The sequence below is a fragment of the Mesoplodon bidens genome (genome assembly GCF_964165515.1).
Source record: "Mesoplodon bidens genome assembly, chromosome: 12".
NCBI classification, from domain to species: domain Eukaryota; kingdom Metazoa; phylum Chordata; class Mammalia; order Artiodactyla; family Ziphiidae; genus Mesoplodon; species Mesoplodon bidens.
In genome coordinates this window covers 86,913,891-86,940,742 of record NC_138168.1, presented here as the reverse complement: position 1 = coordinate 86,940,742, position 26,852 = coordinate 86,913,891, and the positions used below count along the sequence as shown (strand labels likewise).

Sequence of the window (26,852 nt, the reverse complement as noted above, 5' to 3'; positions counted from 1 at the left end):
GTTTGTCACTTCTCTTAACTTACTTATCAGGTCATGTTCTCTATTTTGCAGGAAATGTGTCCATTGTATTCATAATGACAGTAAGACCACAATTACTGCTCTGTTAACATCAAGTGCCCTCCTCAAGTCCCCCTGCCCCCGGCGCAGGCTCTGCTCACCTTGCCAGTCACCATCTCTATGACAACACACCCTAGACTCCAGATGTCGGCCGCACGCCCATGGCCTTCTCCTTTTGCGCGAGTGATGACTTCTGGGGCCATGTATGCTTTAAAAGTCACAGATACGGTGATAAGAATGGGTTATAAACATAGCACCATGTAGTACTAGAGCCAAGCAATACACTAATATCGCCTAATATTCCACATAGAAGAAACAACTAATTTGTTCAGGGGGTGGGGGGAGGAACTTTCTCTGAATTACATACTAAAAAACATCAAAACCTGAAAATAAATATTTCAAATCAATTTCTCGGATGGACATTTTAGGAGTCAAATTATCTTCAAAAAGACAATTTTGAATATGCAAATATTCAGATAAATTGTATTTGCAATAAGAATATGAAATTTAACCTGCAAAGGAGGATGTAAAATTTTATGATGTGTTTCTAAACAATCAAATAATCACCATTTAAACATGTTGTTTTGACTAGAATAGTTTTAATAAACCCAACGTGAATGACAAGGTTTTTCTAGGAAGAAAGGAGGCCTTTCTTCCCTCCTTTAAGTCTAAGGGAGAAATGTGATTTCCCAATCTGACAAGCGCTTTCAGGGGTGGCTCCTCCCCCGCCCGGTTAGAAGCCCTCATCTGCTCTCCACGTCCGCTGACCAGGAGGAAAAGGGAAAGCCGGGGTCCCAGCACACTGCAGTGAGCCCCAATGCTAAGACAAATCTAGCCGGACCCACCTGCTGTCCCCAGCGTGCTATTCACTTCACCAGGCATGGTCTGAGCATTGTTTTTAAGCTTTACTGAGCATCCAAAATCTCCCAGCTTGATTAGTCCAGATGAGGTAAGGAAGATGTTGGCACCTAACGAGAAATAAGCAGTTGTGAGCCTCTAAAACACAACGCAGGCATTTTAAAGCTTACATGGTAACCTAAACTATCAGGAACTTGATTTACAAAAGTTATAAAGACATGAAACTTCACTTGCAAAGTGTAATCATAGAAAGATTTCAAGACTTATTCACAAATGTTAATACACAGCAAAGAAATTTTAGTATCAGTACAGATAGCTCTGACCAATAAATTCTGAACTGAAATACACGCATACATTCTAACATTAAAAACCCAGGGAGATACTTAAAGAGAAAGTACACATAAAACACAAATGCTTGTGGCGGCAGTCCCTGAAAATTCAGAGTTTGTATACGAGCAGCAGCGCCTGCAACAGAAAGCAACGTGCAGACAAGACCTGGCGCACACGCTGCTGGTCTGCAGAGCTGTGACCGAGGCCACCACTGGACCGATTTCAGGCTGCCTGGAAAGAACGTTCTGTGACTGCCTCACACCTCCGCAAGCGGTGCACAGGCCCGGCCTGTGCTCCAGCTGGAACCCGGGGTCACCGCTCACCTCCCAGGGCGGCTCTGCTTCCTCCAGAGGTGACTGGCCGCGGCCACTCCAACCGAGCCGCACGCCTCAGCGCTACGTGTCGACGGCACCGCCTTCCACAAGTGACACAGAGCCCCTCACTGTAGACAACCAGCCACACCATGAGCTGCGATCTGTTGGTCCTCACAGCCTGAGTGCCCCCAAGGCAGGCGGTCCCCCCGGGGAGCACACGGCGCTAACTGCATGATTCTGGAGCTAGCTCCCGGGCCCACACTCTCAGACACGATGGGCTATAAAGAATATCCCAAGGATGCACACGGACGGACTGGACTCAAGGACTCTGAGGGGTTCTCTTTACGGCCGTGGCCGACGCCGTGAAGGGACCATTCCACGAGTATGGAATGTGTGTCAGAACAACTGGAAACAGGCAGTGCCATGGCCTGACCCAGAGCCATTGAAGCAAATGCCCAGAATGATCCCAGACAGCAAAGCAATGCAGTGGACGGGCGGGCAGGCAGCAAGACTGGGGTGTGCTGGGGATTCAGGAGGAGCCACCTTAGAGAGTGTGGACAATTCTTCCACCCAGCAAAGCAGGTGATGGGTAACCCAGCCCCCTCTGAGGCGAATGCCTGGTCTGAAGTCCGGCCATTCTAGAGTCAACCTGTTCAGGCCTCAGATTATGGGACAGAATGGAATCCTTCAGTCTAGGGCCATTAGAGACAAAGCTAATTTGTCACTCTAATTATCCCCAAGGCTCCCAAATAACAGAGGTCAGGGGCACGGTGTGGTTAAGGTAAACGCAAGAGGGACAGTTCTGGGACAGAAGCGTGGCTACTCACCACTCGTGGGAAGGGAACAGCACTTTTAGTCAGTCAGCATGACCAAATCGATCTCTAGCAGAACTCTACACTGGAGGAGGGTGGTGCAAATAAGCCCTGTCCACGTCCCCCCAGGCCCAGCTGCACATCATAACTTACACCGGCGTTCCTGATTCACCGTCACTTTACATATTCACGACGCTTATATATAAATACACGAGGTTCTTGACACAAGGAAAAGAACGGACGCTCTGATCGCGAATGTCTAGTAAATACACAGGGCAGGCGAAATCAGCCTACAAAACGGCAAGTTTCATTTTGGGGGTAACAGATTTGGCTAAGAGCAGTGCTGAACAGAACAGCGGACTCATACCCTCCTAGACGGAGACGTGTGTCCTGCACAGTTTCTCAATGCTGGGTTCTTTAGGGAAGACTACTTTAAGTAAAGGTATTTCTGTGTAGAGAAGTGGTGTGAAGACGCAGGAAGAAGCGACATGGGGGCAGCGACCGTGTGCTGGGCACAGCTGGCCCTGGCGGGGAGCCGAGCGTGGGCGTTACCTTTAATGTCCCGGTGAACTATGCCATGCTCGTGGAGGACGTTGATTGCAACGGTGATCTGCTTAGAATACAGCCTGATGACGTGCTCCTGAAGTCCCAGCCTTGACACCTCCTCTAAGGTACCCTCGTCACAGTACTCCATGAAGATGTACATTTCTTCCTGCGGGAGGAATCAAATGCAGCCCTGTGTTTACGTGGACACTAAGTGAAGAACCTGGAACGCTTCACTGGCCACGCCCCTTTCTAATGGTTTGCTACACTTGCCATCCTGACTACTGAATTCGTCTTAAAACGGTCATTTCTAACTCCCCTACAGCCGTGTCTCTGCCTGCCTCCTCTGTCTGGAATTATACAGCTAGTTGGAATAAGAACATCTCCAACTCACAGGTGACAAATGTCTCCAATCCTCTGAAATTCAGTCCGCTATATAATCTCAGACAGGGACCAACAGGGCTGTCCCTATAAATATATTATTAAGTACTGAAACACATCCTTTTCAGATATGAATTTATCTGTGAAAAACGTAAAAAATCACCAATATCCAAATTCCCCAGAAGCTCATATTCCACCAAGATGCTCCAAGTTATCCTCTTTCCCTCAAAGTGTTTATCTCTAAACACAAGGGGGGAAATAATCTGAGGTCTTAATTTTCTCTCATTTCACAATGGTTCCTTAAATACACATAAGAGAAAAAACGTTACCGAACAACGTACTCAACAGTGGTTCAGCAAAAAATGGAAGAAAAAAAAAAGCGACACACAGCTGTGTAAGGGGCATTAGAGAAATCTTCTGGTTGGCAGGATGGGTTTCAGTGCTTTATAATGTCGGGTTAATGACTACAGTCTACAACTTACATTTTAGGAAGAACTCCTCTAGTTTCAGAGAGAAGGCAGAAATGATGTAACTCATGGAGATTTCCTGATAATTAGGCAAAGTTACTGTGCTCTGAAATGAGAAGACCTGTGATGTAGGACAGGACTCCATCTGTGCCCTCACTGACCGCTCACACCAAACAGTGTGACCAAAGCCGGCTTACCCTGTGCAGCTCCACACCAAAATACCGAACCAGATTGGGGTGCTTGATGCCTTCGAAGATTTTCAGTTCGTCTGCCGTTTCCTTGATAGTTTTGTGGTCATTAGGTTGAAAGCGAATCTGGAAAAGGAAAACTGTTGATTACCGTTGGCAATGTCACAAGCTAGAAAGACGCCGAGTTTGAATGCGAGGGCGGGGATGCTGACATGTCCACTGTCCGTGGCACCGTGGTCAGTGTGTTTGTGACTTCACTGACAGGCTTTCTTCTCCTTGTTGAATCAAACACGCCTGCTTTAGAATATGTGGTCAGATAACAGCTAATGGGATCATTTTCATAACTACAGACTGAATTAACCAAAACGTGAAACATTCAGGAAGCAATCACAGGTGTTTAGGTTCTGGGCAAGATAAAAAGAGGAGATAAGATTCTGCCCTCACGAAGTTTACAGCCATGCAGGAATGAGGTCATAAAGCAGCGCGGGTAAGTGCCACACAGGGAAGATGGGGAGATGCCGCAGGGGTTGAGGAGGGGGCCACATGCGCCCGCTTCCCCCTCACAGCCACTCGGGGACCAACGGTCGCGCGGCTCTAGCCTCACCCTCCACGGCCCTCAGTGCCCCCCGCCAGGGCCTTCTTCAAGGCGCTCCCTGCTCCTGCTTTCTACCTCCAGCAGATAAAAAGCTGTTCGTTTCTGAAACTTATCACAAACCCCCCCGCCCACCCAAGTCCCCTCTTGGTCCCAATGGTGTAAATGCTAAGAAGCAGACCTCAGGCTTAGACGACTCACTATGGAAGCACTTAGGCCAGCTCTAACCTCATAAACACAAGTTTCGTTTCCAAATCTCTACCCCACGGAGGCCTCAGACAAAAAGGCCCCCCGAGGGCTGGAGCACCCACCTCCTTCATAGCCATCAGCTCACCGGTGTCCACGTTGATACAGGTATAGACCTTCCCATACTGCCCTTCCCCTGTGAACAGGAACAAATGAGCTGCTCTCAGCCACCAAAGCCAGGCCATCGTAACTCATTGAAACGTACAATAATCTCTTCCAGTTCCAAATCTGTATTCATATATCTACAACCATGCTTACTATAGTCTACTGCTGCAAGATCTAAACTATTTCTGAATGTGCCCTAATAACCGTAATAACTGAAGTCTTAGGCGATCTTTTCACTCTGTCTTACTTGTAAATGCCAGTGAATAGAGTAGAACTGACCGGCAAATCCCAGAAGAGGCATGAAGGTGAGTACTAAGCCCCCTAGTGCACACCTCTAAGCCCCTATGGCCCTCAAGGAGGTCTGGGCGAGGTGGGCGGGCAAGGCTAGTGGCCAGGAGTAAGCCTGACTGTCGTCTCGATGCACCTCATTGCTGTACGGCCAGGCGTGTGGGATATTAGTGGGATATTCTACTAACACACCTTTTGGGACATTAAACTAAGGGGATATATGGCTGAATAAGACTGAAAACAAGAATTAATACAATTTATAAAGGACTTGATTCTTTTCAGTGTTTTCTTCCCTGATAGCTCTACGAAAACTTCAATGTCCTGAGGCTCCCAGAGTCCTGTATTACAACTTTGTTTGCTTCTTCAGACCTAAACGCTCAACAGATAAATGCATTTATTTATTTTTAAATGAGATTTTGTTTGTTTGTTTTGGCTGTGTTGGGTCTTCGTGGCTGCACGCGGACTTTCTCTAGTTATGGCGAGCGGGGGCTACTCTTCATTGCAGTGCACGGGCTTCTCTTGTTGCGGAGCACGGGCTTAGGCAAGCAGGCTTCAGGAGTTGTGGCACGCAGGCTCAGTAGTTGTGGTGCATGGGCTTAGTTGCTCCACGGCATGTGGGATCTTCCCAAACCTGGGCTCAAATCCGTGTCCCCTGCATTGGCAGGTGGATTCTTAACCACTGAACCACCAGGGAAGTCCAGATAAATGTATTTAAATGGGGGAAAAGATCTGAAACGTAATCATCTCCTTCTCTCACATAATCTTATCGCTAGTTATTTTACAAGAAACTGTTTCACTTGGAAATTAATTGATGTTTTAGAAAAGACCGTCCCGTCTTAATTTGATTCCAGTCTCGCTTCAATAATGATCTTGTGGGAATAAGATAAAAAGAATACGGACTAGAACAAATGGGTAAAAGGTGCGTGGTTCTCCACTAGCAACTTCTGGAGTTATCAGGCAACACCATTCCATTAATGAACCACGGAAAACTCTCTTTCTAAAGTCTCTTGTGTATTGTTCTTAGAAAACACTTTACAAATGAAACAAAAACCAAACCCCTCTGCAAAAGATACAATGTATATGTGCCACCTCCCTAAGAGAAAAGGACCAACCATGTAAGATTTAACCTATGAAGTGTAACTATTGCTATTTCTAATGGAGACAATCTTCGTGTCGTGTTCTTTAGTTTCCTTACCAATTTTGTTTCCTCTTTGCCACTTAAAGGTCACCTTCCTCAAGCCAACGTGCATGACGTTGTCATAAGACTTAGGGGTGTCACAAACTTGACCAATGATATTCTTTCTCCTCATTTCTCGATATCTCTTTTCTTCAAACAGTCGGACTGACTTCTGAATAGCTTCTATGGGTCCTTGCCTAGAAGCAGTATCTGCAGGGAGAAGTGCAAACTCAGTCATCCCAACCACTATAATCAAGTCAATTTCCAGCAAGTAATAATAAAAACAGAGCAACAGACATGAGCACTCCAGCACAGCATCATCTATTCAGCAGGTGAATTAAAGTCCATCAAAACCTAGCAACTTCAGAGTATACCACCCACTACAGAAATATGCACATAAAACAGAAGCTACTCAGAATCAATGATTTCCTGTAGCAAGCCTGTTGGTTAGACTCTGCAGGAACCACCTGCCTGTCTCCTCTCTCCAATCCGCTCTCAGTGACCAGAATTCTCTTACTAAAATGTAAAATCTGATTGTGTTCTTCTGCATAATTTATTTCACAGTTCATCGTGACCTGTTTACCGGAAGTCTGAGGCCATTGTGCATGCAGGCTCCTTCCCGGTTCACTTCTCCTACAACAGGCTCTGGACCAGCCCAGCTGAAAAGCCTCTGTGGGTCACCCTAAACCGCTTCTCACCCCATCCCCTTGCTCACACTCTCCTGTCTTCTCGCTGTCAGAGCTCTGCAGAAGTACTACACCTCTTCCAGGAAGCGTCTCTGTTGGGAAGGAAATTAAGTTTTCCTTTCTCTACAGTGAGGGCTCTGGAATCAGAATGCCTGGAATAAAACCCTGGCTTCACCACTTGCTAGGTGTTTGACAATCAGCAAGTTAGTTAACTTCTTTATACATCAAATTCCTAATCCGTGAAATGAAGGTAGTAATACCTCATTCAGAGATACTGTGAGAATTTAATGAAATCACGCACATAAAGCATTTAGCCCAGTGTCCAGAATATTAAAATACTTAGTAAATTTTAGCTATTGTTATTATTATTCCTTATTTTCCCATCAAGCTATCTCTATTTCTCTGACATATTTTATCATGATTTACAGTAAGAAATATCTTTTACACATATAGATATCTAAAACTACAGTTTCATGAAACACTATTATTCTTCCTACATGTGACTAGGATTCCGTCCAGTTTTTTTTTTTTTTTTTTTTTTTTTTTGCGGTACGCGGGCCTCTCACTGTTGTGGCCTCTCCCGTTGTGGAAAAAAGGCTCCGGACGCACAGGCTCAGCAGCCATGCCTCACGGGCCCAGCTGCTATGCGGCATGTGGGATCTTCCTGGACTGGGGCACGAACCCGTGTCCCCTGCATCGGCAGGCGGACTCTCAACCACTGCGCCACCAGGGAAGCCCCAGTTTTTTTTTTAGTGCTGATTTTACAACCCACTAAAGGGTCAAAACCCATAATGTGAAAAGCACTGCTTTCTTTATATACATCTCTACTACCGTATTTCTCATACTGTACCCTAACTGGCCATCTAAGAGCCTGAATTTTCTGTCTAAGAGATCACTGAGGACTGGGATGATTGAAAGGTTACTGTGAGAAGAGAAATTCCCAGGGATTTATAACGGTCCAATTACAGTGTCTGACTACAATCATTTCTTAAGAACATGGATCCTTGTTTCCCTTACCTCAATACATGACACATCAAGTCTACTCAGCACTGAATAAGATTTCATAGCTGTGAGGTCATGGACTCCACTGTCAAATATTTCTGGGAAAGGCCTATTTTTTTTTAACAGTAAACATTTCTCAAGATTTCCCAGTCTTTCATATGTCAGTGTCAGCTGTAAGTCTCCCAAGAGTTCCCAAGTTTACTTGACAACAAAGTATTTGTTTTGAAAATTATCACGAAGACCTGGTATCCATGGGAACTACCGGTTACGTGAGAGCCCCTGGAGAGACCCTCTTCCCTGTCACCAGACTCAAGCCGAGGAAATCTCCACCCATCTCCAAACCCTCTACCTCGCCTAGCTTGCCCAGGCCTGTCAAATGTGGCATCACAGCTGTTTTTGCTTCCATGGCTTTTTAAAAATCCCACCTTAGTCCAGTATCTTACTTTACGCTGTATTACTACAACGGCATTCTAGCCCTCCTCCCTATTTTCCTCCCCAGTGCAGGCCAGCAGGTTAAGCTTCCTCAGTGTCCTCCTTCCCCCCACCCTCGCACTCCCTGAACATAAGAGGCTTTCCAGCTCAAGAGGCTTCAGGGGCTGCCCGCCATCTCTGGGTAAGGCCTTAATCCCCTAGCCCATCGCTGAAGACTGGCCACGATCAGGTCTCCTCTACCCTTTCAGTTCCACCTCCAGTTACATCTATGCTACCCAGGCCGGGCCGGGCCAGGCCGGCTGGTCTATTCTTCAGTCCCTGGGCCTCCAGATGTGTTTCTCATTGGGTACTTTTCCTCTTGGCCTGAGGCAGACCTCTTTCCTTCAGGGGCCAGCCCAAGCCTCAGCCCTCCCTGGAATCCCTCCTGGCTGCTCCAGGCCCGGTGACGGCTCTTCTGCTGCTCAGTCTCACCCTTTCCGAAGGAGAGCTGTGGTGGGAAGAGCATGGCCTGAAGGCAGAAGGAGTGCGGTCTGGTCCCAGCTCTCACTTACGACGACCTCGGCCAAATTATCTAGCCCCTCAGAAGCTTTTATCGTTTACAGAAAGAGAACAGGTTCTATTCTGCCCATGACTCAAGACTGTTGTGACGAAGAATATGTGAAAGCATTTTGTGCTAGACCACGGATTTTTCTGCTGTTTATTCTTCGGGTTTATATTGATCACTTATGGCTCATACTGATTGACTGCTTTATAAGATGAATGCTTTCTCTCAGCTTCTTACCATAAGAAATACGTGGCTACTCATTTCGCAAATATTTACTATATTCCTACCATGTATAAAGAATTATGCTAAGGGCCCACCCAGGTGACATATAAAATGAACCATCATACTGCTTAAAGAATACAAAACTGAGTAAGACATATTCCTGCTCCAAAGGAGTTTATAAGAAATAGGAAATGCACACAAACACATCACAGACAGAAAGTGGTGTCAGACGTCTAAAAAAGATCACAAAACATTAACGTAGAAGGTCTAATAATTCACAAGCTAAAGCATATTTTAGCTGAAACTGCTCACCTTATGCTTAAACGTGTTAAGTTCAACATTCTTTCTCTTACCCTTAGTCTGACTGATAAGTGTCCGAAGTTCCCAACTTCTTCGAGTTGACCCACTTGAATCACCTTTTGGATATGCTGGTTCTGCAGAAAGTATTTTTTCATACAAATTAAGACTTATAAAACAAATAAGCTTATTTAATTCAGAGCAAGACTGAAATGGTGAGTAGTGATGATTAGTTAGTTACCATCAACCTGTCATTCCTGGTGGTTAATTTCTGTTTGAGGTGAGTGTGAAAAGCTGTCTCTACAATCATTTATAGCAAATTTCACCAAGCTAAAAAGTTGTTAATGGAGTTACAGGACTTTCACCACAAAAACTCTCCACAAGTCACAGACCTTAGAATACTGAGCAGAAGCTGGATTCTTTGGGGGCCCCCCTCCCGAGGCCCTGCCCAGGAGCCCAGCAGAGTTACAGCAGGAGCAACCGTGGGGTTTCTGAGCAAAGACTCCTAGTTCTACATTATAATAAAACTTCAGCATATCATCAACAAGCACAGTGCCACTTTATATTTTTCAAGTGAGTAAGCGTGCTCAACAGTTAAAATATGAGGAATAGTAACTTTTTAAAATTATTTGGCAACAAGAAGAAGAAATGTAAACATAGCTAAAAAGGCATGAAAAAGCCGACGTGTTCAGCACTAATCCTTCTCACAGGGCTCTGTCACTCCTTTTCTTCATTTCTTTTAAAAGGACTTAACAGCAGAGACCGGTGGACTGAGACAAACGGTTAGGCTGGCTGGAGATGCAGGTGACACCTTACACACTCACCATCTCGCTCCTCCGTGGGGCTCGAGTGACGACTCAGGGACCTAAACTGCACTTCGGCCGCTATGGAAGCCAATCGATCATTCTCAGGGACGCTGGAACCCCTGTTTTAATATTTTTAAACATTCAGCTATCAATTCAATGGAAACCAAAATGAAGGATCTGTGAGATTCTTCCAGAGCAGTGATTCTCAACCGGGGGTAACGTCCCCCCACAAGAACACCTGGCGTCTAGTGGGTAAAGGACAGCACAAAGGACAGTCCCAAACAAAGAATTATTCTCCCAAAGTAGCAGTGCTCCTACTGAGACACCTGTCCCTGGAGTTTGGAAGGAATACGCATGAGAACCTGACTGCATCCTATATCGTTTTACGTTAAAAACAGCAACAAAAATAAAAATAAAACAGTATTTACAGAAGTGTTATTGACATGCGCTGAAAGCTCCATAATTGAAGCCCAGGATGGATAAAAATTATGAGCCAAATCTGGCTAATATTTAAAATCATCACATTATATTTATGTACTTAATTCCATCTGAAGTGCTAAAATCAGTACATGATTCAAAGAGCTCAAATCTCTTAATGAGCAAACGTAAGGGACTACCTAGCAATTTCCCAAGCAGTAGCCAAGCAAAAGTGCAAAAGAGCAGGAAGCTTAACACATAAAGGGCAAAGTTAATTTGCTGCTTTTCCAGAATAACATGTTCAGCAATCCAGAATGAATCCATAAAGATTAAATAAAGCCCAGAATTAAATAAGGGAAAGTGTTAAAATTATAATTCAAATCATCCAAAATAAATACAGTGTTAGTTTATTAACAAGTTTAGTGCATATTCTTTTAAATGAATGATATAATGAAGTATGGTAGCATTTATGCTCTTTTTTATTATAGGCTGAGTAGGTTTAAAGCATTATGGTCTACTGGACAGACATTCACAAATTATCAAGTATGCACTGCTTTTTACTTCCCTAAACTCTCAAATCTGGTAGAGTACTTGTTAAGTCTGAAGTGAGGGGGACACCTTCCACTGCCGTTAGTTCATCAAAGAGTCTTGGCAGTGTTTCCTGGAAAAATCACTGATGCTGAAGTGAAGAAACACACCCCACTCCTAAGCTGTGCCAAAGCCTGGGACCACGGAGAAGCCACTCAACATTTCTAGTTTCCTGATTTCCCAGAAGGAAGATTAGCCAATTCGACATCCTCACATTTTTGCCAGTGCAACAGGCAAGAAAACACACTTAGATGAAGTGATGCACGGGTGAACGTTTAACAACCAGTTGCAGGGGGAGTGGCAGGGTACAGACTTCAACAATTTCCGTGGCGTAACAACTGGCTTGCAGGATTCCTGGAAAATGGACAATCAGCTCTTGCAGACCAGTAAGAGGCAGCTCCAGCGAGCAGAACGCTGCAGAAATGTTGTCTAAACAACAGTAAAATAACGGAAGCCCAGACTATTTCCTAAGTCAAACTGTATCGAATCAAAATAGTTATCAGAAGCTGTGGGGCAAAGTAAAATTTCACCGTGGCTGACGTATCTCTAAGACAGGCAAGGGCTGCACACACGCCTGCCGACGTCAGAAAGCGCAGGTACCACCCTGCCTCCTCACAGCCTATTCACGGCCCGGGGCTGCTCGGAGACCCCGGCTGAGGGGCACATGTGGCCCCTGCACAGGCGCGGGAGGCTGGGCCACCGGGTTAAGGCTGGAGGCGGCCGGGAGGCTGACAACCCGCGGCTCTGCACGCCCTCACGGCTCTGCTGTTCTGTACCTATGGCCACACACACCGCCAGGAAGGACAGGTCACTTTATTCCTCTGTGAACAAAGGCCTTCAAGATGGCACGTTACAATGGAAGTAAAATTTCTAAATCTCAAGGATCGTCCTAAAGCATAAACGAAGAACACTTCTGAAATGCTGCTCAAAACATGCTGAGAAACTACTTAATGCAAAGCCTGGGGGACAAAATGCGGGGAGAGGCCGACTGCAGGTATTTTAGCTTCTAGACTCAAGTACATTCAACGCACACACCACCAACTTATAAAATCCTCAACCAGAGTTGACGAAACCTCCGGTTCTGGAGACACTGTGTGTGAACCAGAGTTCTGGCTGAGCGTGCTCCTCAACTATGACAGCGTTTTAGGGCACATCACTTCCCGTACTGCATGAATAAAAAAGACAGTTTCAACCCCCCCGCAGGGACATGAAGCACATGTGGAAATGTCTGCCATGAAATGTTCTAAACATGAGAAAACGAGGGTAAATGGGAATTTGTTCAATGTTAATTGTTAATTTTTTTAGTTGACTGCTTAAGCTGTAAAGTACTTCGGCATTTTTTTTTAGGTTATAGACAATTGTCGCTAAACATTAGGAATATTTATTTTAGTGAATGAGAAAAATGGAAATATCTGTAGAAATTTTAGACTGTTATAAACTAAGTCTAAAAATATTTTAGTCTATTTTAAATTCTAAAAGCATGTGTCATGTTTCTGCCAACATACTAATATTTTTTCTTAGGAGCAGCATAAGAGCACTGAGTTCTCTCAAATTTTCATCTTTTTTGGTCAGTTTTGTTCGACTCTATCATCATCCTTATGGGAAGACGAGAATAGTGACGGTGTCCGTTCTACCAGGCATGGGGGGGTAGTTAAGAACCACCAAATGTCCTTTCTCCATTAAGCATATGAGACCTGGATGAAATCTTCTACCCTCCCTGCCCACCCCCGCCCCCAAAAAAAACCAGCCAGAACGGGAAAAACTGCCACAGCCTCAGTACTTCTACAAAAGACTTCATGCAAGAGACTTACATTTTTCTGGAGGCTGCCAAATGTCTGACAGCTCTCTCCAGTAATGATCCAGTCTCCATATGAGATGCAAACCACATGAACTCATTTTTCCACTACTACAAACTACTTCTAATCAACAACTGTATAAATTAGGAAACCGAGTGAGAAAAGTAATCCTCTTAGAAAAACAAATCACCACCTAATGGTATTACCTAGAAGTCATCTTTGAGCGACTCCTCAGGAAAGGCACTATTTGCCAAAACTCTCCTATCAGTGACCGGGTCCTTTCCTCTGACACCCTCTTCATAGTTATTATGAGCAGAGACTCTGGCCATTTTGGTTAACATTTGTGCCAAAGAAATGTAAACATCAGGCAGATTACCGACTTGTGCTGGAGCCTTGGGACCACGACCCCCCACGCAGGGCCCCTGAGCGTCACACACCGTGGGGAAGCAGGCCCCACGTGTCCCGGGACACATCCCCAAAGCTGAGGTCACGGCGGCCGCGCACCCGGGGGCGGGGGGAGGAGACGTGACGCTGGTCGGGAGACTACCTGGTCTCATGGGCACTGCTGATGGGTTTGGGCGGCGCAGAGTCGCTGCCGGAGGGGCCGGGGCGACCGCTGGCGGCGGTGGCAGTGGCAGCGGCAGCGGCGGGGCTGCTGAGGCTCCGCGTGTCCGCAGGCACGCTCCGGGCGCTGGGAGGAGAAAAAGAGCTTCAGGAACACGGGTGAGACGGGGGAGGGGCTCTCCCGCGGTGTCCGTGAAAAATAAAGTCGGGTGAGGAAGCCAAAGATAAGTTTCAAATATAAAATGCAAACTGTTCTTTGAGATTCAGGTCTAGGTAATTTAAAAGAAAAATAACTAATTTCGAACTAATTATTGTTAACAATAATTGTGGTCCTTTCCTAGCAAGTAATGTAAAAAACCAAACTTTTAAAAACTGACTATACAGGGGAGAAAAGATGCTCACTACTTCAAGATGCAGAAATGCCACCACATTCAAAGTAAGCATTTTGAATGTACTAGGGTTTCCAAACTCACTTTAGAATTTAAGTTGCTTCGTAGTTACATACACACATAAAAGTCAAGACTGGAAGGATCACTCCAGTTTTTTCTCCAGTTTTAAAATGACATTTAGCTCCTTTTTTCAAATGTTTACCATGCTATGCACACTCCAATTTGTTTTCCTAAAGTTATTTTTCAAAGAAAGGAAAAGAAAGAATTATTCCAAAGCTGGAAAGCATTTAGTAGCTTGAGGTTATAAATAAGCTGAGAAACTAAGTTATCTTGAAAGGTACAAGTCTGTTTTAAACTTGCAAGTCTTCTTTTGTAACTAAGGCACTGTGGTGTGTCTTCAAGATAACGAAAATAAGAGCTTTTTACAATGTATAAACAAGAACACAGAAAACAGTATTTGGTATTAGAGCAAAGCATCAGCAGCTCTTGGAGCGTCAGCACGCACATCAGAGAAGAATCCATAAAGCAAACAACTAGACAAGCAACAAATACCTGAATCCCTCTGGAGTTGGGATAATCAGATGTGGGTTAGGAGGGTCGCTATGGCATCGTGGTACCTTCACAGGACGGGGGCTGTTCCGATGAATGGCTGCCAGTGAAAAGAGCGACAAACGCAACTTGTTAAGGGGTCAGCAGAAAACTGTCCAACCAGGCAATTCAGTGGAAATGGGAGGTGGCTTACTTTTGCTGGTGATCAAAATAAAACCATTTATGTAAGTAAGAAAATCGTACTACATACAGAAATGCTGGGAAAATGTCACTTTTCGAAAGTTAATAAAATTATATTACACATTTCAGAGACAGATGAAAATGTGGTTTACGTGGCATTTCTCCATTAAAAAGGAGTTCTTTATGTTGTCTGAACTTTTAAAAAGATTCTGGTCAGGGGTGATACTTCAATAGGTCCTGAGTTGGGGAGAGGTCACTGTCATTTTCCTGAGTACTGGGAGTTTTGTTTAATTCCTTTGAACCAAATCAGGAGGATGGACAGTGGTTTAAATTGATTATTCTTTTCAGAACATGTTTTCTTCTCTTCTTCTTTTAAATATTCTGGTAGAAGGTAAATATGGATAAGATTTAAAACAAAATTTAAAAACTAGATAAAATTTTAAGCAAAATTTAAAAAGAGACCTTACCTAGCAATTACAAAAATGCTGACAATTCTACTTCCCCAATGACTAAATGTAACTAGTCATGAATATGATATATTTGGTCTATGTCTCCCTAACATGTTTTCCTCTGATTTTTAACTTTGTTTTAACCCTCCCTAGTTTTTTTTTAAATGTCATATTTTCTCTTCACATGTTAATAATTTTAGTCTACGTATGTTTTATTCTAAATATGTTTATCCTAAATGAAAATACTTATTCATGGTTTTTGTTTACTTTTAGTAACACTACACAGGAGAGAGAGGAGTACCAAAAACGGGGAGACCTGAAGGGAAAACTTGCAAAACAAAAATCAAGTAATTGTTATGAAGAAATCCAGGCAATTTGTATCTCTGGCTCATTATCTCAACTATCAGAACCTTAAATTGAAGTAATTCAATAGGCAAATTCAAAGGCAAAAAGAAAAAACAAAAACAATTTGGTGAGAATGCTGATGTCTTTAATTCAGCAAACGTACTGAGAACTACTGAGTCAAAAATTACTAAAAAAATTTCCCATGAAGGTATAAACATAAAGACATTCTGTTAAAACACACACACACAAGTTTAACATTCCTCATTCATGAAACAGAACATTTCTTTTAAGAGTTTGTATATCTAACTGTTACAAAACTGTGCTACTTCATTGAAAAGGAAATCCAAATGGCCAATAAACAAAAAATAGATGCTCAAATTTCACCAGTGGTGAACATTCATCATAGAGATGTTTTTCATGGCAAAACTAACCAAACAAATAAGGAAATGGTGGAAAGAATTGTAGAATATCCACAATGGACACAAGGTAGCCACTAAAGAGAATGAACTGGATCTATACTTGTTGACATGGAGGGATTTCTACAATTGTCAGAGATTAATGTCCAATGTGATCCAATTTTTATACAGTAAATGGCAGGAACAAAAACAATGGCATCTGTGCTTGCGTGATTATATGGGCATAAAGAAAGGTGTGGTAGAATGCATCCGTGTAATTATATGAGTATGCAGAAAATATAGAAGGTTCTACCCCAGACTCTTACCATCTGCTTACAATGACAGAGTGTCTACCTACCCATCCTTCTGAGGGTAGAGCAGAGGGAGAGACAACAGCGAGCAGCAACAACGACAACCATGTGCTCCCACTTTCATTAATGTCTCTTGTGAGGAAAGAGCACAGAACCAAATGATGACTCCTGCCATGCGCAGAACGCTACAATTTACAAAACGTCATTACATTGTTGAACCCTCATTAGCATCTGACTTTAAGCATTAGTAGGGGAGGCGCAAAGATGTTCAATGAGCAGCCCCAGGTCACTCGACTGCCAGGCCATCTGGCTCTCCGTCCAGTGCAGCTTCCACCACCCCAGTGGCTGAGAGGACGAAGGCCAACTCGTGCCCACGGAGAGCGCTGCGAACCGACTGTCCCACCCGCAGCGTGGGGCAAGGCAGAGTCAGCGGCTCGCATGCTAGCAGTGACTACCTGTGGACTATGTGGGTATGAGGTTTTTTTCCCTTTGTAATATTTTTCTACATGTATGTTTACTACATGCATTTCCTACGTTGTAATTTTTTTCTACAATGAAAATGATTCCTTATGTAATAAAATACTTCAAAGAAGTAATTTTTACTGAATTATTTCTCATGTATTCTTAGAGAAACATTTTGGGAAATCAGAAACTCGAAGTATTTATGATAATACGCTTAATCAAAAGATTGATGAGAATATAGCATGTTTTATATAAAATGTTCAAATAGTTTTATAAATGGTAACTTTCATTTCATAGCAGCCTTGGGAGAAAAAGAGGTATAAACGGGGTGAATTTTAAAGATAAAGAAATCAAGCATTAAGAAAGACCTGGTCTACTAAACTCTGAGTAGCTAGCAAGTACCCTTTAAGATACAGCTGCTGCTCAATAAAGTGACCATTTATGAATTATTTTCTCTTGTGTAAATGAAATGTTTAAAATTTCTAAGTTTTCATTTTTGGTTGTTTATTACATATAAGTATAGTTTTGCTTTGGTTTACTATCTCAAGAATAGGGTAAGACAGCCGTTTTCTGATACACATTTTGCTTTAAAGTTTCAGCATACACTGTAAAGCTACATAGCAACTGGAACTGAAAACTGTAATTTAAGTATATGATAGCAGAACTGAACTTTTTTCTTTTTTTAAGTAACACCAGATAGGAATCGGGGGGAGCGGTTAGGGATTTTCTACATGAGTGAGGAATGGGTGCTTTGGAAAGCTGTGAAGAAAACAAACTCATTCTCCTTCCAAAGGGGAGGAGGAAGAGCAGAGCAATTATACTCACCCACCCGCAGCCAGAAAGGCCTTGCTTCTGACCAGACAGCTAGTTCTCCAAGCCTCTCCTCCCCAGGGGAAAAGAATTTAGTGGGGAGAACAGAATGAGAGTGTCGGGGTAACAAGAAAAAACCTGTAGTTTAATACTGTGGGCAAGCATAGACCACCTTGTGCTCGCATTTTAAGCTTCCTGTTAAATTCAGAAAGACTACTGTGGCGTTCTCTAGGTATACACCTCATTCCTGTAACTTTCATTGTCATTTTCCTGAATATTCTTAGAGAACCTCTATAGCATTTTAAAGAACTGCAATGATGAGACAATGTGCTCACCCAAAACAGTAGGTTCTAGGAGAGACACTCTGTTTTCTTACCAAGGTACAAACCTGTAATAGGACTGTGCGGCTTTCCTATTACATGGCCAATGCATTCATTCATCAGGGCTTGTAAACTCTAGAAACCAAAGGAAATGGAAAAGGAAAAGAGAAAAAATGCACACTCAATTATATAAGTCGCACAAATTAGGCTTTCGGTATATTTAAAAGAAACAGGCTATCCTTAAGTAAATATTCTCAAAGTTAGTTTAAAAGAAAATAGGTATAAACATAAATTGTACATAATTTAAGATAATATACAATTCCATGTTTTATCAGCTCCCCATAATGCAATGATGTACACAAGCAAAGGACTCCTGTAATCTCCTCTACTATTTGGAGGCTAAATGAATGAATTCACATTTGAACAACATCTTTCTGATCTGATGGAATTTATCTCGATACTGGTGATAATATTTAATATTTGCCATTATGCTCTATAATGATGTGCACTGGACTTCCCTGGCGGTCCAGTGGTTAAAACTGTGCTTCCACTGCAGCGGGCGTGGGTTCAACTCCTGGTTGGGGAACTAAGATCCCGCATGCCGCACGGCGACTAACACTGAAGTGAAACAGCTATTCCTTGTTCTTTATTAAGCTGCTAAAAAGCAGCAGCACTTTATAAAATACAAAACTGACACGTATTTTGTAGTGCCAGGCTGCACAAACAACTGTACACTGACTTGGTCAGCTGAACAATACTGTTATAAAAAGAGCACTGAATGTCCTACTCTGCTATTAGTGCTTTAACCTCTCAGCATTATCATTACAATTATGTGAAAATATTTAAGAACCACTTTTAAATTAATAAAAAGATACACAATCAGAAATAGAGAGTGATCCACTTATTTGGGTTTTTTAAGGAAAAACACTTTAGAATATCCCATACCAGGAAGTCATCTTCTGGTAAAGCTGAAATGAAACCAGGTTCAATGGCTTGCAGGAAGTCAAACCCTTGAGTTGCCCACCTGTCACGAGGAAAAGTTCAAGAGTCACAAAACAATCAAGCAAATGCCACAGCCATTTTAGTCTATACAATACTGAAAAGTAATCTGATTGGAAAATTACCATCTAGGACAAAGCACATTTGTGTCTCTATCATCTGCCTCATGTCGAGTAAGTTTACAGCATGTTTTGAGAAAGACAAATAGCTTTTTAGTAAAGGAACAGGTTACCAATTTCTTTTCCATTTATACTAAATAACAGGCATAAATTTCATGAAGGAGAAAAGAAGATTAGCAATCAGGAAGACCTGTCCAGGGAGAATGTGAACTGCTTAAAGATAACTCATTTTGGAACAATTACAAAAGAAAAAGTTTTCCAAGAATTATGGGGGTTTCTATGTAAATAGGTTCGTTTTTTAAAAAAGGAAGAAAAAAACTGATCACCGAAGAGTTCAAAATGCTTTTTGTGTCATCTGCTCAGAAATCCCACATAAAATATAAGAATGAAGCATTAGCAACCCCACATGGCTCATGAAGGAGCCATCCTACGTGGTCATTACCTGGGTCTTGTCCCTCTACCACTCTCACATTTAGTCAGGACGTAATTCATCCATTTCCGGGCAAAGCTTATATACTTGTCTCCTATCTTCTGTCTAAACTCGCCAGACATCAAACGAACGACTTCTTTATGATACTGTAAGAAGATTTCACGTATATCAAGAAAAACGATTACACAAGTACCTAAACACTATAATGCTGTTTAAATGTCACTTTTCTAAAAGCGAAAAGCAAAAGCCAACTTCACATATTCTAAAAAGAGTGTGAAGAGTTATAGAGAAAATAATGTCTTAAAATGCAATTTCACAAATGTCTTCCTCATAAGGTGAAATTAAGAATATGCTTTTATGATATTAAACATCTCTTAAAGAAGGTTTTTAAATGTAAGCGGATAGCTGTTAACACAAAATAAAAACTGGGTAAGTATCTGACAGTTTAAAAGTAACCCAGCATTTCTGATATTCAACAGGGATGTAAGATGACATTCTTGACTAAGCTTTGATTACTATAATGAGATCATGAGATTTGCTGTACAAGATTCCTAATGCTTTCTGTAATAAGTAAGTTACAAAGCAATTGCAAAATTGTACTGTGTTTTTCCTCTTATTTTGTACCTACCTCGAACCCAAAATTGTACCCTTGAATCATGGCTTCTCGATAATACTGCTGCAACGTAGCAGATTCAGATTCATCAACTTCAGCGTCAAATTCTGAGGTGAACATGTGGTCCACTCGGTCAATTGCATCACTTATTCTGTTGCAAAGCTCTAGTGCATCATTCTAAAGAATCCCAAACCATAATTAATCCAAAGTGAAACAAATCACACAATACTGATTGTATTTTAGAGGAAGATTTCTTTCATCATCACACAGACATTGACCATTGTAATATATTCCAGTCATATTTATTTTGGTTATTCAAAAGGAATGACCAAAAACAGAAAAAAATTTAGTATTTTCATTTTCATTTGTATTAGGTATTCTTAAAAACTTATGAAATACAAGAGGAAAACAGTCCATTTAAAATATAATGCCGAATTACAAGGTGGTCTTTGAATAGATGCTTACAGCTTCGATATTGCTGCCTATCAACCACCAGTTGTTTTCTCCCCTCGGTGGTTGCTCAAGTGTAAGTATGGCTTCAATTCCACAGAGTGAACTATGATTTCTAAATGACCTCCAGTGTCATTAGTCGTACTGTCCTTCTTATCCCCCTGCTCAGGGGTTCTCAACCGGGGCCAGTGTTACCACCCCAGGGGACACTGGCACGTCTGGAGATATTTCTGGTTGTCCAAACATGAGGTGATGGGGTGTTGTGAAATCTACTGGCGTCTACTGTGCAGAGGCCAGGGATGCTGCCAGGCATCTTACAACACACAGGGCAGCTCCCCCAAACTAAGGATTACTGACTGACCTAAAATGTCACCAGTATGGGGGTTGAGAAACCCCGCCCTAGCTCGAGCTTTGTTGTCTTCCCTAATTAATAGTACAACAGCTCCAAATTGGGTTCCCTTTCCACCCACCCTTAAACACACACACATGTACACATGTCTCTATCAGGTAGTTCCTCTACACAGTATTCCAAAATATTCTTCCAAAATCTTCGACAATTCTCTGGAGCTTAGAAGATGAAATCCAAAATCTCTCAACAGCCTGATTTTTGCCCACCTGATTTTACTAACCTCATCTCTCACTACTTTCCACTGTATACACCAAGATCCAACCAATTCAGACTGCTAGATATTCAGTGAGTGTTCTCATAACCCTGATCCACAGACACCAATGCCCAAATGTTTCTCTTATTGGTCCCTTCCCAGTTTGCATCTTTTGAAATACTCCCAAGCTGAAATGCCTCCATGGCAGCAATTCCCAGATGCTACTAGGAGGATCTAATCTCTCCCTCCTCTGTACTTTAGTGTGACAGCTTAGATCCTTAAGGCTACAAATTCCTTAAGCTCAAGAATAATCAATATCTTATATAGTTTTGTACTCTCCGGAATTCATTAACTCAAACTAAAAGAAAAAACAAAAGTCCCCTGCCCTGGTATCTGAGTGGGGTGACAATCTGTAAGAAAGAATGTTTATAGATAAATAAGACACATCAGATTGACAAAAGGAAAACAAACGTTTATCAAAACTACTTGTAATTTCAAGAAGTCCTTCTTCTTCAAGAAGTCAAGCCTTAATGTGACTGAGAAGACTGGCGGGCTGCGGGAAAGTGTGCATGAGACCAAGACTGATAAATGGAGTGCAACATAGGAAGCAGGAGAAAATGGGAAATAATAGCAGAGAAGGCAAGGCTCTGCCTTGTCATGAACCGGAAGGCCTTTCCGCCTGTCTGCAACTAGCTTTCTCAATTAATTTGACTGAATCATCTGTGAAATGAAAGAATAAGTAACTCTTCTTTTAAATTACACATTTTTGACTTCAGGTGCCTCTAGTAAACACTGGTAATTGCTAAAGGAGAAATAAACTTGGATTAGGAATGAGGAGACCTAAAAGTCCAATACTAACCAACCACGTGACCATTAAGAAGTCATGTAACGATTCAAATTTTTATCCTCTCCAATTCTAATGTTACACAGTTCCAAGAAAGATCCAGGAAGTTTTTAATTTAGACATGGGAAAAATGGGAAGAGAGGGAGAATAGGGAGGATGATTTAAGAGTTCAAGTCCCTGGAGTGACTTAAATTATAACAAACTGATTCTTCCCTAGCATTACACCAAACGTAAATAAATTAGTTACGGTAGAGTTGATGGTGAAATACCTTCAGCTGCTGCAAAGCTTTGGCAATGACGGGCTGACTGGATGTCTGCTCCTGGCGTAGAGTCATGAGTCCTTCAGTGGACTGCTGGAAAGTTTTTCTATGAATTATGAGATGGGCAGACTCCATGACAACTAGTAAAAGATTATCCACCTGGGAGGAAAAGCAAGCACAGGGCTTAAACACAGACCCACTTAGTTTTCCACTCTAGTTCAACCCCCAGTCCCAAAACACCACCAACCTCAGGGCCACCAGGCCAGCAACCATCTGATCAGAAAGTAGTTGTCAAGCACAGTTGCTCCCATGGAGCAGCACACTGCAGGGGGCATGGATGGTTCGATCTCAGCGCAACGGGGGGGAGTCCCCCGGAATTATGTGGGCATGAAGTCTTTGAAGTATGCTAGAACTCCAAGAAATTCATTACTCCTGGAGCAGAGTGTGTGTGTGTGTGTTGAAGCAGCAGGTGGAGACAGAAAATGCAGGAATAAGAGTGGGATGAGATGAGGGGCCTTGCATGAAACAGAAGTCAAGGCTTTATTATTTGTATTCTTTAAGTGGTGGTCATTGCAGTATTTTGAGTAGACCTATGATGAGATGTATGAATTATAAGGATCATTCTGGAAGTACCAAAACAAGCAAACAAATACAGAATTGGAGGGAGGGAAGGCGAGGGTTGAAGCAAGGAGGGCCCTGCAACAGTCCAGGAAAGGGATGATAAGGTCTGACCACGGCAGCTGCTCTGGGGATGCACAGAAAGGCTCATTTACTAGACAGGCTTCGGCGCGGGGGCTAGTGACTAAGTGGAAGTGGGGGGGAGGCCGAAATTACATGAACTGTCATACCCTGGTTTAAACAACTGAGTGGACAGAGCACCAGTCACTGAGACAGGGAATACAAGAGAAAAGGCAGATTCGTAGAGCTGAGGGACAGTTGCCCGGGGTGTCCAGCTCTGGTCTGGCTGAGTTCGAGGTGCACATGTGCACTCACCACCGCTGTTCCAGAGCTGAACACAGAGGCATGAGGAGGCTTCTTACAGTTGGAATTACTGAGTTACACAGATTGTCATGGGATCCCTGTTAGGTAGGCAGGTGACAACCTTGACTACAAAAATGAAAACTTAAGTAGCCAGCAAATCAGAGTACTTGGAGAACTGCGGTTTCTGGAACTACAGATTAAAGGAGGAGATAACTCCTTTCAGATCAGGGGTGGTTGGATCTAACGACATACATGGCTGGAGTAAGGAAAGATATAAATAAAACTTTTCAAGTATTTTGGTGTAATTGAACATACTTAAAGAATTTGCCAGAATATTTTAGTACAATAATGCTACAAAACTATCTATCAAAACATCAAGGTCTATTTTGGGGAAGTGGATACTTGAGACTGCTTAAACCAATCATTCATGAGCTGCTCACAATTCCTTTTTCCTAAAACTATTTTAAGTAAGCAATACTGCTTCCAGGCAGGGTGGGGAACAGTGGGGCAGGGACTGGGAGTGAGACAGACCTGCATGCTTCTCAAGGTATCAACAGTCTCCACCTGAGGCACAATTTTGACAGGCTGTGCCTCCCACGTGGCCCAGCTGCCAGCTGAGTCCTGAGCGCGGTCGCTATGTTTGGTGAGAAGCAGATAGGCGTCGATTAGTAGCTCATAGGAGTCTTTCGAGCAGTCCTTTCCTGCGGCTGCATTGAGTAACTGCAAAATAATACTCTTCTCCTCAGCAATACTGTCTGGAACAAACACCTGCAAGTTTTCTAAGCCAGGAATTTGTACCTGGAAAAGAAACAATCCAAAATCTTGAATTAAAGAACACAGTGTATTATAGAAATGTTATTTAAAAAAAAAAAAAAACTAGAAAAAGACAAGTGGGTTTGGGCAAGGAGATGTGGGAAAGGCATTAATTAGAGCTATGAGGGGGGCGGCAAGTCCCGTCGGCCCTGGCCATCCACAGAGGCCTGGTTCCGAGACCCCCTTGGATACCAACATCTGTGGATGCTCAAGTCCCTTATATAAAGTGGCGTAGTATTTGCATGTAACCTATACACAACCTCCCGTATACTTCAAATCATCTCTAGATTACTTATAATACCAAATACAATGTGAATGCTATGTAAAAGGTTGTAAATACAATGTAAATGCTATGAAAATAGTTGCTAGCATGTTGCAAATTCAAGTTTTGCTTTTTGAAACTTTCAGGAATGTTTTTTTCCTAACTATTTTCTATTTACAGTTAGTTGAATCAGCGACTGCAGAACCCGCAGATACGGAGAGCCGACTGGAACTCAGTTCAGTGTGACTGCAGGAGGGAGAGTGTGACTCTACTGGGGGAGAGGCTTGGTAAAGGTTCTCTGTGTACAGGGAATCCTCTAATTTCTATATTTTCAACAACAAAGAGAACACTCATCAGGGGAAGAATGTCGGCCTGAAATAACCTCAGTGAATGACACTCTGCAGTGCAGTTTTTATGCAAAGCTGCTCCCATAGCGCAATGCCCTGCAGCGGGCACTGGTGGCTATTAGGGTCTTTAGCACCAGGAGCAAGATCCCCGAGGAGGACGCAGGCACGATGGCTTTGAAACAGAAAGTCACCTGACTCAGTGAAAGGCAAAAAATGTTAATACAGATCCACTAATTATTTTTGACAGGGGCACCGTAAAAAGCCTTTTAAAGATCACTTTAACAAGGGGTACATACGTGATTACGTTGTACAAATCACACATAAACACATGTGGGATAAAACTTCCCGTGACGTCATACACAGATTCTAAGAGTACTAAGCTCAAACAGCTTAGATGGGAGCAAAGATGGTGACTCAAAAAGTGGGTCTAGGGCTTCCCTGGTGGCTCAGTGGTTGAGAGTCCACCTGCCGATGCAGGGGACACAGGTTCGTGTCCCGGCCCGGGAAGATCCCACATGCTGCAGAGCAGCTGGGCCCGTGAGCCATGGCCACTGAGCCTGTGCGTCTGGAGCCTGTGCTCCGCAACGGGAGAGGCCACAGCAGTGAGAGGCCCGCGTACCGCAAAAAAAAAAAAAAGTGGGTCTAGTGATGGCCAGGACACTGACATCAAAGATTCACGTAGAAAGTTGGAATTGTTTCAGGAAATGTGAGGGTGAAAAAACAATTACTTAAAAGCAACACATTACTTTATAGACATTATTTTAAATATATATGTGTAAATAATTTGATAAATTATATTGTATGAGTAAATGTTTGGGGTTTTTCTTCTGTGTTCTTAAAACGAGTTAGTAAGTCAAGTATGAAAACCTTTTTCTAATTGTTGCGTTGGGAAATTAGGGGACAGTCTTAAAACTGGGGTCCACATGTGGCCTGCAAAGCCTAAAATATTTACTATCTAGACCTTTAAGAAAAAGTCTGTCTGTTTTAGAGTAAAGTAAGAAAGGTAAAATAATTATGCCACCTTAAATACATACCTTAACGTACTGTTTTGATTTCAGGACATCCAGAAGGTCTCTAACTGGGGCTGAAAGTATGAACTCTGCAGCTATTTCCAGGTCCTAGGATCACAGTTACAAAGAAACTTCTTTAGGGTTAGCTTTTTAAAAAGTAAGATAAAAGAAAAATAAGAAAAAAATAATAATTAATCAGGATTGTTAACTCACCTTTCTCAGCATTTTAGCAAATCCAAGGGCTTTGGAGGCTCTTTCTCTAGCCTCGTGAAAGAGCTCCTTCAGTGCTCGACTGATCTCTATAACAGATCTCCTGCCAAGTTGATTGAAATCCAGTTAGAATACATTACGGTGTGCCAAGAAATACACAACAATACAGATGAAGCAAATTCCAAATCACGTTAATAAAGACCGAAGATTTTAGAAGCAAGCAATTATTGGGAATGGATTCGTAATGTTCAGAACCTTGCTCCCCACAGCTTTCTAGAAAGTACTTGTATTTTTTAAATAAGTAAGGCACACTTGATAACCTCCAAATAAGAGTACGCTCAATCTTCTAAAGGCTTCATCAGGATAATTCTTGGAGTTTGAAATAAGTTCTTGACTCCCAGCTCATCATCTAACTAAAAAGGAATATATATATAATAGTAGTGAACCAGGAAACGTTTAACAACCTGCCCCCTCCCAAAATATTGTCTTGTGTGGTGTTTGCCAATTTTCATGGTGTGAATACTCCCATCACAGCTGTTTTCAATCCACCAAGAGGACATCACTGAGCTATGACTTGGGAAGGGACGGGCACAAGGCCTGTGGCCTCTCTGCAGTCAGGACAAGTCAACCCCACAAACCACTGCACATGAACCCACGTCTAGATCCATCCCTGGTAAACAATCAGAGCATTATCAGACCCATTCTCTACTTCACCATCTTAATTCTTGAATTCTCGTATTTTGAATCTTCCATGTTTGCGTTCAAAACTGCAAGACCTTCTACAAACTAATTCACCCCATTTCTCAGCTATTAGGTATTTTCCCAGGTGAGAGCCTATGTGGTCACGTCTTTCTCTAATCCTGGCCTAAAGACATCCCAGTGGTCTGAAACCCAAAAATGTGTTTTTTATCAAATTTTGGAAAGTGAGAGAAAACATCTCTAGAGAAGTTAGTTCTGCCTGAGCACTTCCCAATGTTGACTCATAGGATA

The 26,852-nt window shown here is 42.6% G+C and overlaps 1 protein-coding gene across 7 annotated transcripts in view; it reads right to left on the bottom strand.

Annotated features, from left to right (window-relative positions):
- The window catches only part of MAP3K4 (mitogen-activated protein kinase kinase kinase 4), a 164,369-nt gene that overhangs the window by 3,980 nt on the left and 133,537 nt on the right, over positions 1–26,852 (bottom strand). For 3 of the 7 annotated variants that reach the window (XM_081250460.1, XM_081250457.1, XM_081250458.1), the window contains 18 exons: positions 25,866–25,965; positions 25,677–25,760; positions 23,752–24,018; positions 22,249–22,398; positions 20,099–20,260; positions 19,483–19,616; positions 18,868–18,946; positions 17,979–18,057; positions 14,654–14,750; positions 13,696–13,839; positions 10,366–10,466; positions 9,598–9,678; positions 6,377–6,568; positions 4,854–4,924; positions 3,960–4,076; positions 2,924–3,083; positions 903–1,025; positions 159–265 (listed from right to left, as the gene is read on the bottom strand). In XM_081250460.1, the coding sequence (XP_081106586.1) occupies positions 159–265; positions 903–1,025; positions 2,924–3,083; positions 3,960–4,076; positions 4,854–4,924; positions 6,377–6,568; positions 9,598–9,678; positions 10,366–10,466; positions 13,696–13,839; positions 14,654–14,750; positions 17,979–18,057; positions 18,868–18,946; positions 19,483–19,616; positions 20,099–20,260; positions 22,249–22,398; positions 23,752–24,018; positions 25,677–25,760; positions 25,866–25,965 (2,248 nt within the window). Of the gene's footprint in view, positions 1–158; positions 266–902; positions 1,026–2,923; positions 3,084–3,777; positions 3,869–3,959; positions 4,077–4,853; positions 4,925–6,376; positions 6,569–9,597; positions 9,679–10,365; positions 10,467–13,695; positions 13,840–14,653; positions 14,751–17,978; positions 18,058–18,867; positions 18,947–19,482; positions 19,617–20,098; positions 20,261–22,248; positions 22,399–23,751; positions 24,019–25,676; positions 25,761–25,865; positions 25,966–26,852 lie in introns of those variants that run through there. The other 4 variants (XM_081250459.1, XM_081250461.1, XM_081250462.1 and 1 more) reach the window with 4 other exon arrangements.